The 15,638-nt window shown below is 45.0% G+C and overlaps 1 protein-coding gene across 1 annotated transcript in view; it reads right to left on the bottom strand.

Moving 5' to 3' along the window:
* CCDC149 (coiled-coil domain containing 149) overlaps nucleotides 1–15,638 on the bottom strand; it is a 100,912-nt gene that overhangs the window by 17,475 nt on the left and 67,799 nt on the right. The window contains exons 5-10 of the mRNA XM_021679407.2: nucleotides 15,469–15,585; nucleotides 14,303–14,475; nucleotides 13,311–13,383; nucleotides 11,810–11,894; nucleotides 9,637–9,781; nucleotides 335–411 (exon numbers count right to left, since the gene is read on the bottom strand). Coding sequence (XP_021535082.2) covers nucleotides 335–411; nucleotides 9,637–9,781; nucleotides 11,810–11,894; nucleotides 13,311–13,383; nucleotides 14,303–14,475; nucleotides 15,469–15,585 — 670 coding nt within the window. The remainder of the gene's footprint in view (nucleotides 1–334; nucleotides 412–9,636; nucleotides 9,782–11,809; nucleotides 11,895–13,310; nucleotides 13,384–14,302; nucleotides 14,476–15,468; nucleotides 15,586–15,638) is intronic.

The raw sequence follows: 15,638 nt of genomic DNA, 5'->3' as shown, positions 1-15,638 counted from the left end.
GAACAAAACTTTATAAGATACCTACGGGTAAAAAAACAATGAAACAATTTACTATATTCACAAAGGTGAAAAATAAAGCATACACAGACACATATAATGACAATTTCTGAGCTTAGGCTAGCAAAACTTCATAGTTCCACAGATGGGAACGTGCATATTTATAGGAGTTTTTCTGATTTCCTCAAAATTGATGGCTTCTGTTTAAAGCACTTGCAGATTTTTCAACAATGATCTTCAAATAAAAGGATATTTAGAAAGTAGAATCTTCTTTGCAAAATAGGTGAGGGCTGCCTTTTTAAAAAAAGGAAAATAACTTTCATGAAGTTCTGCTTACCTGGAAGACTCCACAAACCAGAAACTTCCAGAGTTCTTAATTTTTTCTCCAGTTCAGCCACCCGATTCCCTAGGATTCTGGAAAATGGGAGAAAATGACAACAGACAAATTAATGAGCATCTCATCAGCTCTTGGAGCTGTGAGCAAGCTACTTGGGGGATACCCCCTAGAGTGCCCTGATAGAAAATGTTTTGAGATTTAAAGTATATGCAGAAAACATACTGTGTGTGCATGTGCAAAGAATATATATGTATAATATATATTATACACACACACTCTATTGAACACACATATGAAAATATATAGTGAATGATTAAAAAAATATTAAATGTTGCCATTTAAGTGAGTCCTCTCCCAAAAAGGAGGGGAAGCTAAACAATTATTCCATCACTGCCCAAACATCTTACACAATTTCTATTTGGGAATTGCTCATTGCTGAAGATAATCATTCATTTTGAACGCCCTTAGTAGTATCGCACCTGATTCTTTGAGGATGTATCTGAGTTCTGGAAACCACCAAGTCTAACCGGTAAGATGGGTGAACATGCGTGGTAAAGTTGCTTTGAGTCAATAAAATAATAAGATCTGCCTTCTTCGACCTAACCTATGTCTTACTGATATCCATATCCCTGACACCTAGCAGAATGCCCGGTTGATGGTAGGTGTTCAATAAACATTTGATTAAAGAAAATGCTTTCCTTCTTTCAAGGCTTGCAATTATCTATGGGCAGAATGAAGAAACAGGCCTTTCAAAAGAACTTCCAGCAATTGCAGAGTCACTAGAAGAATTATATTGCTTTTCAAGGTGACCATTCTGACCCACTGGGACATAATTTCTGGAACGTGTATCTGAAAAGATTATAATGTTTACTTGGGAGCCAAACTTTGTCTGTATGCATGGGAAGACATAAACGTGGGCATGTATTTCCCCTCTTCCACTCTACACAAAATTAAACATAGTTGGGAAGTGATTTCATAGTCATCTCAAACTTGAATCACTTTCCGTTGGCCTGGAAATTGAAAAACCAGTCTTTATATTATTTGGGGGATTTTCTTGGCGCTGTCATGCTAAAATGACGTGGAAATCACCTTAATAGCAAAGTTTCAATTCCTTTCAGCAGGAGAAATCAGAATGCTAGAATTGTTCTCCTACCTCTCTTTATATTCCAGAGATAGCTGCGCACACCCACATACATAGAGGCATGAATATGTATAAATCTGCACATATATATGGCTTTGGATTCATCCTTATTTTACCTGAATTGACTCGCAGCATCTTAATTAATATTCCCTTTGAGCTTCCAGAAAACTCTGACATTACTACATGCGGTTTTCTTCACCTAGGTACTTGGAGCTTTTCTTCTTTTCCTTAAGTCTTAAATTCTGCATAGTCTTTATCAATTACTTTCAGTTGCCACCCTATTTGTTGGGTCTATTCTACTTTCATGTCCCTGACCCTTCAATAAACACCATTCTTCGTAATCTCGCTTTCAATATTTTGCTCAGACCTTCTGATCCGAGCTCCCTTTTCACCAGCTGATGGGTTTGAGATGCAATCACAGCAGAGTTCAAGTTGATGCCTGTTTCTTAAGGAGATCAGATCATCTGTGTGTGGCTGCCTCTTGGAAACAAAAGATAAGGCTTAACTCTTCTGTGCATGCCGAAGGATGCCATCAGAGCAACGTTCAAAGGTGTGCTGCAGAGACATTTGGTTGCATTTTTTTTTTTTTTTTTTACCCCCTGATGTTCCCAGATAACAGAGCCTTGTCTCCCAGAAATGGACTGCGGTGAATTTGCTAGTGTCCCATACTTTGAGGGACCCTGCCTGTTTGTCAGCAGTGACTGCTCTCTTTGGCCTGATGCAGGCATCTGATACAGAGCTGGAGGTAATAAAATGGGTCCAATGGGAATTGTGCTAGGAGTGATAGTAGCCATAACATTATCCAGAACAGCAGCAACGACACAACCGCTAACATGAACAGCGAAACTAATCTTTCCTGAGTCCTGGCTATGAGTCAGAGCTCATGCTGAGCACCTAGTGAGTTTACATGATCTCATTTGACCTGACAAAAACCCTGCAGTATATGTTGTATTATTATCCTTTTACAAATGTGGACCCCAAGGAACAGAGAGGTTAAGCAACATGCCCAAGGGCACACAGTTTATCTCCAAGCTGTGTCTTTTGCTGACCCCCGGTGCTCTCATCCAGCCCACTCTACTCCTCCCATTGGGAAACACAGGCATGGAAATTAGTTAACTTGACCAGAACCACAAGCAGGACTCAGCTGGTGATGACTCTGGATCTGAACCTACAACTCCGTTTGCTGCCAAAGTGCACGCTCTTAACCAACACCTCACAATGGCACTTTAAAACAAGCATTCTTGTGTCTGGAGCAAGAACTCTTTAAAAACTGTTCATAATTGAAATGTGGATGCAACTGGGTGACCTGTATGATAGGACCCAAGATTCTTGAAATGACAAAAAGACTCTTCCTGATGGGCTTCATGCTGAACAAATATGGCAGGTGGTCCACAGAACGTGGGGTGGTGCAGCCCAGGGAGAGAGGACAGTAGGCATTGAGGAAGGCAGTAAACATAGGAACAGGGTCCGCTGAATTCAGTATGACCAATTCAGCACACAATTATTGAGCCTGTAGGGGATAATGAAGAGAAGCAGCCTGGGTCCCTGTAATTTTTTTTTTTTTAAAGATTTTTTATTTATTTATTTGACAGAGAGATAGAGAGAGAGCACAAGTAGGCAGAGAGGCAGGCAGAGGGAGAGGGAGAAGCAGACTCTCCACTGAGCAGGGAGCCCGACGTGGGGCTCGATCCCAGGACCCTGGGATCATGACCTGAGCCAAAGGCAGCCGCTTAACCGACTGAGCCACCCAGGCGCCCCTGTGTCCCTGTATTTGAGGGACTTTTAAAAGTCTGGTAGGAGGACAGATGTGGACATACAGACACACACAGACACATATGTACAGAGCCTGTCAAAGGTTTGAATAATATCTCTCAATCGCCTGTTCTCTAGCAGGTATTACTCTAAGCACTGAACAGATAGTATCTCCTTTACCCCTTGCAACAACTGATGAGGGAGTCTTTAATATGCTTAGTTTGTAGATGAGGGAACAGAGATTCAGAGAGGTCAACTAACTGGCCCAGGGCAACACAGCTGCTAAGTGGAGGGTCCGGAACCAAAACATAGGCCTGAAAGTATACAAGTACTTCAGCAGAACCGTAGAGTGGAAGTGAGACAAATGAGAGATGAATCCAGAGTGGTTTTTAAGGACCCAGATCATGAATGATCTTATTGCCCTATTGAGACTGGTGAGACTTTTACACATTGGCAACAGTGAGATATTGGAAGGTTTTAATCAGAGAAGCAGCATGATGACGTTTAAGAAAAGTATTCTTGATGTGGAGTGGAGAATGGATGGGAATGAGTATGAGTAGAAGCAGAAAGACCAGTCCGAAGGGTAATGTCCAAGTCAGGGATGGTGGTGGCCCCAGCAAGCCAAGGGCGGGGCGGATGTGGGAAGTCAACCGAATGGAGTAATAATACCGAGGTGAGGAATTTGAGGTGCCCACGGGATATCCATGGAGACAGCTGGCCACGTGGGAGAAGGAAAGTCTGGGAATGCAGAGATGGGCATGGAGGCTGGGGAGTAAGTCTGCTCACCAGCAGAGTGTGAGAAGTCAGAAGAACAGGACCCTTGAGTACCCCTTGTCTAAGGCAAGAAAGGACTAGAGAGGCACAGCTGGACAGGGAAGAGGAGAGCCAGGCCACGTGGGGCTGGGAAGCCAAGGGGAGAGAAGACCCAGGAGGGATGGTTGGGTTAATATTGTCTTATTCTAGAAGGTGGTCACATTGGATGAAAAAGTCCACCTACAAGACATGCCTGACCCTTGAGAGAGATGTTTCAGGAACAGTGGAAGGGGTGAAACCAAAGAATCCAAGCAACAGGGTTGGGAGAAGCAGACTCGGGGCAACCATAAGCAGGGAATACGGATGACTCTTCAAGAAGTTTAGCAGAGAATCGAAGGAGACAGCTAGGGCAGTAGCTTGAGGCATAAACAGGTTTGAGAGAGGATTTTTTTTTTTTTTTGGTAGGAGGGGGCAGATTTTACAATCAGGTTTTTATTTAGCTACGGTTTGCTTTAAGAGGGATTTCAGCATATGTCTACCTAGCAGTCTAGGAATATCCTCAAGATGTCAGGCCTCCAGATAGATTTTCAGTAGTAGTTTCTGATAGTAACAACGTCAGAGGGGATCTGAAAAGACAGACCTGACTCGGGAGGTGGCACCACTGTGTGTCCCCTCCTATTCCCCAGACAACACGGGAGCAGAAATCCCTGAGTGAGGGTCCTTGGGGAGAGCCTGGTCCTCAAGACGTGACTGGCTCTACCCTGTCCCCACCTCCACCCCGGGTGGCCTTCTTTTGACTCTTTCCTCTGGTCCATGACAGTTCATGCTGCTCCCAGTATCTTGAACTTCCAAGCTATTTACCACTGGCCGGGGGCGGGGGTGGGGGGGGGGAAAGCAGTAAACAGTGTTAGCATGGCAGGAAGGGCAGTGAAAGGCCAGTATATCTTCATGTACCCCCACCAGCACCAGCACCCTACCACCAGCAAAGTGTTGACTGGAAAACTAAATGGGGCGTTCAGTAAAACAAAATTTCAACACCTGTCTCTTCTTTTTTTTTTTTTTTAAAGATTTTATTTATTTATTTATTAGAGAGCGAGCGAGAGAGAAACAACATGAGAGGGGAGAGGGTCAGAGGGAGAAGCAGGCTCCCTGCCGAGCTGGGAGCCCGATGTGGGACCCGATCCCAGGACTCTGGGATCATGACCTGAGCCGAAGGTAGTCGCTCAACCAACTGAGCCACCCAGGCGCCCCAACACCTGTCTCTTCTATTGCTGCTTTGCTACCTGTTGGTAAGTCACAGGAAGCTCATCTCTTCTTTAGCAATAGTCAGACAACTGCCAACTCTTTGGCAATGAGTACCTCAAGCAAAATGCCCAGTACTTGAAAATCCTCTCAAAAAATAAAGTCCTATGTGGATTCATCGGTTCTTCAAGATGGCTCCCATTGGGCCCTCTCAAGGGGAGGGGGGTGTCAGGCGGCGGAAAGCCAGTAGGGGGAGCACAGGCTTACAGAACAGAATACCTTTATTCTCACTTAATAATGCTCCACCAACACAAAACTACTGTATTATTTTAGCTACAAAAGGCTAAGTTGAGGGGGATCACAGTAAGCAGACCGAATTCAGATTCTATCCTAGCCCCCACTCCATTTGTTGTATAGTTTTTTTTACATGCCCCCAGATAAAACATTTATTGAAAGTATGAAACCGAAGACCTTCTAAGTTTTAAAAATGGCACATTAGGTACATTATGTACTGATATGAAGCAATCTTTAAGATCTATTGTTATGGTGGTAAAAAGCAAGGTGCAGAACAGTGAAAAAAAAAACCCCTCCTTTTGGTGAATACTTGCTACCATTTGTAAGAAGAAAGAAAGAAAGAAAGGAAGAGAGAAAAGACTGTATTTATACAAGTATACATGAGTATTTATATGTGTCTGTGGAAATGTGTTATATGTTTCTTGGAAAGGGATACATAAGAAATAAGAAATAGTGGTTACTTCCAGGAAGGAGAATTGGGTGTCTGAGAGATAGTAGTAGTTTAGAGACACATTGATGTTTAACCTTTAAAAATTTGAACCATGAGATGGTACAAAATTATTAAATAATAGTTACAAAGGACAAGGTGCTTTAAAACAAAATTGAGCTTGAAAAAACAAAAACAAACAAACAAAGAAATCAAAATTAAACCTAGCAAAAGATGTCTGTTTCTCAACGAGGGTGAGAGCCCATCATGGAGCCTGGGGGTGTGCTGGTTGCAGTAGGGTTACAGTAGGAATGTGCTAGAAAATCAACGTGTCCTGAGAGGCGGGAGCCTCAGCCTGACGGCCTGGGGTTACTGAGTTCAGCAGGCAGCAGGTCTCTGCTCTAATGGTCCCGCTTTTTCCTGAAATCAATATTACACTATATGTTAACTAACTAGAATTTAAATAAAAACTTGCAACAAACAAAAAAAGAAAAGTCAGCTGTTTAGTGGAGGCTTGTGATGTGATCAGAACTGTAGCTGGCAGGGGTTGAGAGAGTGTGGGGGTTGGCGGTGGAGGAGGGTCTGGGGGTCTGCAGTTGCAGGATTGATGGGAGGGCCTTCCCAAGGAAGAGGCGATAGTCTGGTGGGAACAAAGCAGAGAGGGCAGCTAGGAGATGTACACTGAAGTCCCATGACAAGGACCTGACCTATATATTGAATCCATGAAAACTGTAAAGAGTATTAAGGGAACAAGAAAAAAGAGTAGAAGATGATTCCATCATCCATTCCTTAAATAACCATAAGCACCTACTGTGGGCCCAGCACTGTCCTCTGTACTGGGAGAGAACAGCAATTCGAATGGACAAACGTTCTGGCCTTGGGACAGCTTCAACCTGCATGATGTGGAGGTTTGTTGAACCTGAGTATCAGGATGGTGGGCAGAGCCCATTAAATATTCTTCAAGTCATGCTTGAATTATGGCTGCATAATATTCCATCTTATGGATTTACTATAATCTTAACCAGCCTCCAGCTTAAAAACATTGGGGGAGAGTGCCTGGGTGGCTTAGTTGGTTAAGCGTCTGACTCTTGATTTCGGCTCAGGTCATGATCTCAGGTTGTGAGATCAAGGCCCGCATCAGGCTCTATGCTCAGCACGGAGTCTGCTTGAGACTCTCTCCCTCTCCCTCTGCGCTCGTACATTCTCCTCCTCCCAAAATAAAATAAAACAAAATAAAATATAAATAAAAACATTTGGGTTGTTTCTGTTTTCTCCCCCTCCTACAAATGAATCCATGGTGAACACCTTATATATGAATCTGAGGACATCATACCGATTTTTTTCTTTAGGATAAATTTCTAGATGCAGACCATGTGGGTCAAAAGGCAGGAGCATTTTCCAGGGTCTTAAAATGTACTAAGGAGTGGGTGGCCCAGAGTCTAGATTCCTTGAATGTGAAGAGCTGAAGGGATATGGGGGAAACCATCACGCTCGCAGTTGGAAATGTGGGTCCTGCTCTGGATGACGAGGTGGGGACAAGAGTTCTGAGAAGAGCCTGCAGAGAGTGAGAGGCAACGATGGGGGGTGGGGATGGAGCCCCCCAGGTGGGGTAAGGAGAGCAGAAGGCCTGGTGGAGACCTGGGAGGGAAGCGAGGGACATGGAGGGAATCGAGGAGATGAGGAGAAAGTCAGAGGAATCCAAGGAGATGAGTGCAAGATGGGAATTGGGATGCAGAGAAATTAGAAAAGAAACAGACTAAGAAAGTGGGGTTTGGGGGTATTGGAGACCCTCAAAGGAAGACTGCTGTGAAAAATCTGGGAAGAGGTTCGGGAGATGTTGAAGCCAAGGTGGTCTTTCTTTCCTGCATATGGCATCCCCTGGGGCTGGTTCAGATCCAGAACCCTGATGTTCCCTCCAGAAAATCCCCCTGAATCTGCATTTCAAAACCAGTGTCCCTGAGTGATTCTGACATGGGTGCCCCCCAGAACACACATTGAGGGGGTTGCTGTTGAAGAAGTAAAGGCGGCCTTCTTGTTCACAAAGATGCTGGATGAATGGAATTCGGGGGAGCTGCAGAGAAAAGGCTTTGGGGGTTCAGGGAGCTCCGTGTGGTTTCTGGATGAAGAGGCAGGAGCTGGGGCTGGGGGAGGGGGTTTAGGAGTGGAACAGGTGGGAAGAGTTGCTCACAGGGGAGCCAGGCCCAGAGGAGGGAAGATGGTGTGGACCAACAGGGATGGTGGGCCGGTGTGTTTCCCAGAGCCAGGAGGGGGAGGGTGGAAGGCACTGGTTCCAGGGGAGGGTAAGTCACAGGGTTCCTGGTGAGGAGCATCTATTTTCTCAGTAAAAGAGCAGCTGAGGTTACCTGCTGAGAACAGACTAGGGTTTTTAGAAGACCTGAGAAGGTTTGAAAGAGCCCCAGCGGTGCTTTACTGGGAGTCAGTGAGGACAAAGAAGGCTCATGCGGAACACTACCGGCTGGATAAAATAGACCTCGTACCTATTCTGGGGAGATTTCCATTTCCTCTCCCTCCCCTGAGAAGTATCTGCATTTTAGCACCTGACTGTTTCATTCCTTGGTTAAGATTTATTTTAAAAGAATTTTAAAAACTTCTTCTGTCAATAAATGACCCTTGTCATCCTTCTGAGTTTACCCAGACTCCCTCCATCGCTCCCTGCCTTCTTTTATATATATCTTAATCTCCTGCGCGATCTTCCCTTCACTCCTGGCTTCTCTTTTTTCTATTTTGTTTTGACAATACTCTCATTCATTTTCCAGTTGCCTCGCTCCCTGTGCCCCTCCCCCTCACCAGGACCCCGATTCCCTCATCCCTCCCCTGCTTGCTGGAAGCCCAGCTTTTCGGAGCCTGCTCACTTCTTCCAAGCCTTCATTTTGGTGCTGCGTGTAGGTTTTATAAGCAGGACCAGCTACATAATTTGGGGGGCCCACTGCAAAATGCAAATGCAGGCCTCCTTGTTCAAAAATGATCAAGAATCTGAAGATGGCGACTGTGGAGTTCAGGACCAAGGGCAGGGCCCTTCCAAGCATGGTCGCTTGCCCTCAAAGCCAGCCCTGTTTGCGACGTCTGTTGCCTTAACTTATTGTTTATTCACCATTCTCTGAACACCTCCAGTTTTGCGTGTGTCTCTGATGGCTACTTTAACTTGATTTTGCCCCACCTAGTCGATATGTTTATAAAAACCAAGGAAGACCTCTATTTTAATTGTTCCGTCCCACCACCTTCTTTGCTTCTCTGGAAGAGTGACATGACACTCCCTTGTAGGCCCAGCTGCCTTGCCTGGCGTTCCTCCTGGTCAGAACCCCTCATTGTCATGCTGTAGGTTAAGATGGCCCTGAGGAGGTGCCGCCCCTGAAGGAGACCCACAGGAGAGGTAGGGTAAGTTCCCCGGGCAATGGTACTGTCAAAATGGCCCATGTCATCTGCATTCCTCAGTGAGGGGCTCAGAGTAAGTGTTCAATACGTAATGGCTGGTAGTATTCTCCCCCTCCCCCACTCTGGCAAATGGCTAAGATGCTGTCGTAATGCAGACTCACCATTCTAGTTTAAGAAGTGTCCTTCCAGACTTAAGGGCTCCCTCCCCTCCCCCAAAGGCCTGCAGTCCCACCTGGCTGCCACCGGCCAGCATCCCACATTTCTCCCGCCCACCACCCACCCAAGGGTCCAGCTACCTACTTGTTGGTCTGCCTTTGGTGCTGGATGACCATGTTTTTCTCGTGGATTGTCTCCAGCAGGGCCGTTGCCAGAGATTTCAGATCAGAAATGGACTGTGGAGTAGCTGGGAGACTGCACCCATGATCTTCAGATAACAGATCCTGAACTAGGTGGGATATAAAGTTTATAGCTCAGTCTTAAGTCCTTCTGAAACACTGCAATGCAAACCAATGTCCGTTCTTCCTGGATAATGAAGCTGGGATAGGCTCCCCACTTCTAAATGCTATGATGTTGTATTGAAGAATCTACTTCAGGTGTCAAAATAAAACAAAATAAAATTCAGTGTGAGGGTTGAGCAGAAACAAGGAAGTTCTCATGGACATTTATCACCAGTTTTTTAAAGGGAAAATAATCTTTTTCATTTGTCCATTATTTTACCCTTTCGAAACACTTTCATACAAACTCATTTGAGGTCCAAAATTAAAAAAAACAAAACCCCACCTGGGGAGTATTATTTATTCCCATTTCATGGACAGGAAAGCAAGGCACTGATTAAAAACATCAGCTGAAGGTCACACAGCCTTGCAAATGGCAATGACTCTGGTCCTGAGCTCCTTGCTTTGTGGCAGAGTTTCCTACGGTGTAGTATCTTCAGTGGGTGGCAAGATCACAGGGACGTTATTTAAAATACAAAATATATTTTGTGTCTGCATGTTTTTAGAAACTACAAGTTACCACAAAAAAGACACCACTTGTACTATCAGACAGAAAAAATTAAATCTCTCACTAGATCTTTGAACATCATTTTCTATATGCCTATACATAGATATACAGATTCATACATTTTTCTTCTGAAATGGGAAAAAGCTCAGCTTTCTTCACTTAACCCTATTCCTCATCATCAATATCTCCTAAAACACAAAATGTAAAGGCAGCTTGGGAGCCCATATAGAGATATAGAATAATTTATTTAATTTCTGCTGGAAATTTATGTTACTTCCTATGTTGTTTTTTTTCTTATAACTAATGTAGGAAGAACTTTCCTCAAGCAGTATGTTTTCATACATCCCTAATTATTTCTTGCTGCTCAAAGGGGATGAGTTCAAGGTTTTTCAAAATAAGTTGCCGGAGGGTTATCCAGAAAGGCTGGGTTATCCAGAAGGCCATTGCGGGCTTACGGCATGGCCTTTGAACGTGGCTGGCATTCCCCACACATCAGTGATAAGACTGGGTCTCACCATTCAAAGATGTTTAGCTATCAAGGGTATCCAGAGCTAAACTCACATGGGCTACTTCACATTTCTGTGGAGTATTGTAGTTTTCTATTTAAAAACAATTCTAGGGTATCCTTTTTTTAGTTGAGTGGAAAAACAGAAGTTGCTTGGAAAAGTGCCTTGGTTATTAGGCCAGCTGGAGATTCAGCACATTTTTTTTTTCCCCTAGCCACTCCAGCTCTGATTAAGACTCCTGCATGCTTGTTGCTGGTCTGCGTGTCCGACAACCCGAAAGTGGTCCAGGCGAGCATGTTCAAACCTGAGGCTTACGCTGAGAACTGAATTCCCAAATATTAAGTGTCAGAAGCAAGCTCTCTGCTATTTATTCCCCTGGACTGTTCCTGGAAGATCATTATTTTTCATCAGAATCGACAAGAAGGAGGAACAGAATTGCAATCAATAAAAGCTTCTTTGAAAAAGGCACATGTTCCATGATAAAATGATTTCAGCAGCTGTGAGACTTTTCTATTCTGGTCACAGAGGCCAGAAAAAGGAGAAGCTTGGCGAGGTTGGAACATGGACCCAGGGATGCTAAACTGGTGATCAGAGGAGCGAAAGCACTCTTGAAGGAAGAGCACAGGATCGGGGACCAGATGCAAAGGGGGTCCTGTTATTAGAAAGATAGCTAATGTGGCTGTTCTCAAAGCAGGATCCCAGAACAGGCATCAGCAACACCTGGGAACTTTTTAGAAATGCGTATTCTCTGGGGCCCCCCCGGACCTACTAAATCAAAAACTGTGTGTGTAGGGGGCAGTAATCTATGTTTTCAAACAAGCCCTCCAGCCAATGCTGATACAGATGAAGGTTTGAGAAGGGCTGTTCTAAGAACCACCTTGGTTCCCCACTCACAAACGGAGATGCGGAGCCCGAGCTCCGGCATTCTGTGGTCCTAAGCGGTCCCTCCAGAGAACAAACCCTACCTTGCTTTGCAGACAGGACTCCAGTCAGCGCGCTGCTGCTAGATTTACTCTGGCCTTTTGAGTTTTTCCATCTCTCGAGAGCATTCTAATGCAGCATTGGGAGAAAATACAAATCTCTATCAAAAAAGCCAAAAAAAAAAAAATAGAAAAATACCTACTTAGAGTAGATGCATCCTCCCAACGGGCACACAAGAATCCTTGGCAAATTCCAAATGCTGACCCAACTTTTAAAATTCCAAGTCCCTGACAAAGAGTTATGAAATTTATGGACCTGGTAGAGAGTTGTTTTTTTTTTTTTAAGTTGGTGCCCAGCAGAATGACAGCAATTACCTTCTCCTATATATAAAAGGCACTCAATGCGTATTCATTAAATTAAATCAAATCTGAAAGCAAGAGCTCCATCAAATGTGTGAAGTCACTAGTTATGGAAACCCCTTCTGAATAGACATGAGATGGAGAACAGGTTTCCTTTCATTTGCCAATGCCAAGAGATCACTATTGGTCTTCAGAAGTCTTCCGTGGCTGGACTGGAAAAAGTCAGGACCAGTGAATGATGTCTGCCATGGACACAAGATTAGGAGGTGCACAGGTGCCCACCAAAGTGCCATTCTATCACAGACCCTCACATTACAATTGATATGACTGTGTAGCAGTGCTTGGCACATTGAAGAACGAAGTAAAGGCTGTTAAATGAATGCATACACACATTTTTTAAATGTATGTATTAATTATACAACTTTAAAAGCTGCATTCTTCTGTGGCTCCATGTGTATATATAGACTGGCATAAAGTGTGGCCCCCGCAGCATGGAAAAGGAAGAATAGCATAGAGACTTCGGAGAAGAAAAGCTAACACCAGAAGCCAGGAAAACGAGAAGGTTCTCCCAAGCATCTAGACTGCTGTAAAACTTTACCCTCAGGAAGAGAAATCAATCTATTTTCAAAGCAGAGAAACCCAGGAGATGCATCTAATTATAACGCTCACAACGAACATCTGCAGAAATAGATATTATCAAACTAATGGGGCTGGAATGAGTCTAAACAACAGTGGGAGAATTTAAACATCCTGTCCTTTCAGTGTGATGTGAACATTCTCGCTCAGATTGTGATTTCCCAATCTTGGTTTCTTCTTGTTGCTCAGAAACCATTTTCTTATGGATAATTATGAGACAGATAGCGTCTGATGATGGAACATTTTCTAGAGAAGCCAATAGGACGCCTGATTCTATGTAGACCAAGGCTGTGAAGTGGCCACGTCCAGATCCTGGCAGGCCCCGTGTGCCCTGTCCTGGTGACAGCAACGAAGATGCTCTTGCAAAAGCTATTTTTGTTGTGTTTGTTGTTTTGGGCTTAATTCCTCCTGGTTACCTCTGAAAGCTCTTACTCTATCCGGGAGGGCAGGCGAGCACTCAAATGTCTTTGGCACATAAAAGGGAATTAAAATAGAATGGCATTTAGATGTACAATAGTGAATCATTACCAGCATCATCATGATTCTCTACCTTGTACTTGGCGATGTTTGATTTCAAGAGGTTGACCTCTTCGTGGAGTTGCTTTAATCGCTCTTGAAGGTACCTAGGAAAGAAAACATGCAACTAGGAAGTGTTTGGGAGCAAAATAAAAAACATACACGCAAGTAGGAGAAGAAAAAAAAGAAAGCAACCCGACTCCAGAGTCACCGTGTACATACAATGCCTTCTCACCACCAAAAGAGGAGGCGAAAAGTGCATCTTGGTGACCTCTTCTTTTTGTTTTTTTTTTTTTTAAAGATTTTATTTATTTGACAGAGAGACAGAGAGCACAAGTAGGCAGAGAGGCAGGCAGAGGGAGTGGGGAACCCGACCATGTGGGGCTCGATCCCAGGACCCTGGGATCATGACCTGAGTCGAAGGCAGACGCTTAACGACTGAGCCACCCAGGCGCCCCTGGTGACCTCTTCTTAAACGGAGACGATCAAGGTCAAATATGCCCAAATCACAGAAACCCCACTTTAGAATAGCCTTCTGCAGAGATCCCCTAAGGGGTCTCCATACAGTTTTCACATAATTCTCATTAAGATGATTCCACTGGGAAGGCAGGCAGGAAGAGGCGACACCAGACGTAACATTAAATTAGACCACACACACACACACACACACACACACACACACTGAAATTTGCCTCAGGGAAAAGAAACAGCTAAGGGAATTTCTCAATTTATTTTCTTATTCTTTCCCCTCTCCTTGACAGCAATACCAAGCAGCTTTCACTGGCTCCCTACCCTTCTTGCCCAGCCGGGGAGTGGGGAGGGTAGGGGGAGAGAGAAAGGGGTCGGTGAGGCACACAAGCAGGTGTGTGGTGCTTCTTTTCCGACTTTTACAGCTAATACGTGACATTACTATCACCATTTTGGTGGTGGGACTTTCCTTTCATTGCAAGGCAAATATAACTCTGGGCTGCAGAGAACTTGCGGCCAGCGTCCTGCCTGAGTGCGCGTCTGGGCCTGGCCACTTGCCTGTTCTCCATACAGAGGGCATCCACGTCAATGATGCGGTTCTCGTGCCCACCCAGGATGTGGTTTAGCTCCTGGTTGAGCCTCTCCACTTTGTCCTGGTAGGAAGACCGTTCTTCTTTAATGTCCTGAAGCTCATCCACAGAGGCCTGCAGGTCATGCTCCAGAGACTCAATCTGAAACCAAGGAAGTGTCCTTACTTAAGCTGTTCTTCAGACGTCATTTTATGGCCAGAGATGGAGCCTTCTGCTTGGCTGACCGACTCTGACAGAGCATATTCATCCCACCCGCGTATGCTATGAAACCATAAGCACCACACGCTGGGTAAAAGCTTCAGGGAAGGGAGCAAGTCCCTGCCAGACGCTCGTGATGTCTAAGATCGGGCGGGGGCAGCAGCTTGGGAGCAGAACCGATCCCTTCCCAAGTGCAGTGTGCCCCAAAGCAAGAGGCTCGGAGAGGGCAAATCCAGACACGAGCAATAGCAGCCAGGGTCTTGCATGTGCATACCTTCTCCGGCTACTCCAGACCCAGAAATCTTGTTCCGCTCTTCAAAACCAATTAGCGAGAGAAGGAAAAAGAAGTTTAGGCTCTCTTCCCTGTTCCCTAACTAGGGCTCTGTACCCGTTGAGATTTTGCCTAAAAAGCATCACTCAGCACTTCAGGAAACTTGCAAATGAAGGCCAGTTTGTCATGTCTTGTTCCTTTCCTGTCTATCCTGAGTAGGGGGAGGGGGATGTTTCTTGTGTTCAGAGCAGTGGTACCCCAAACTAGGAGGATAGAACTGCTGGAAGCAAGAACCACAAGAGGCCGCTCGGGAAGTAGCAGAGCAGGGAGAACGTAAAAGCATTCAATTCATACCCTCCTTCCGCCTCCAACTGGCATCCCAGGCACCTTGCCCTCTCTGAGAAACAGGGGGCACAGTCCAATGGTACAAACATATCCCCCACTCTTTTTTTTTTTTTAAGATTTTTTTTTAATTTATTTATTCATGAGAGACAGAGAGAGAGAGAGAGGCAGAGGGAGAAGCAGGCTCCCAAGGAGCAGGGAGCCCGATGCGGGACTCAATCCCAGGACCCTGAGATCATGACCTGAGCCGAAGGCAGACGCTTAACCATCTGAGCCACCCAGGCACCCCATATCCCCCACTCTTAATAGATGTTAGCAATAACCTGTTCCTTAGCTCTCTCCAGCTGCTGAACCAAGTCTTCACGCTCATGAGCTGCAAAGTGCCGCATGCCAATTTCTTCGTCTCCGAGCCTCTGCTTGGCGATTGTCATCCTCAAGAGCTGCATTTTCCATTAGTAGGAAAAGGGAGAGAGAGAGAGAGAATGTGTGTGTG

Source organism: Neomonachus schauinslandi, chromosome 2 (assembly GCF_002201575.2).
Source record: "Neomonachus schauinslandi chromosome 2, ASM220157v2, whole genome shotgun sequence".
Classification (NCBI taxonomy): domain Eukaryota; kingdom Metazoa; phylum Chordata; class Mammalia; order Carnivora; family Phocidae; genus Neomonachus; species Neomonachus schauinslandi.
The sequence above is the reverse complement of the archived record's forward strand: the minus strand, read 5'-3'. Positions and strand labels throughout refer to the sequence as shown.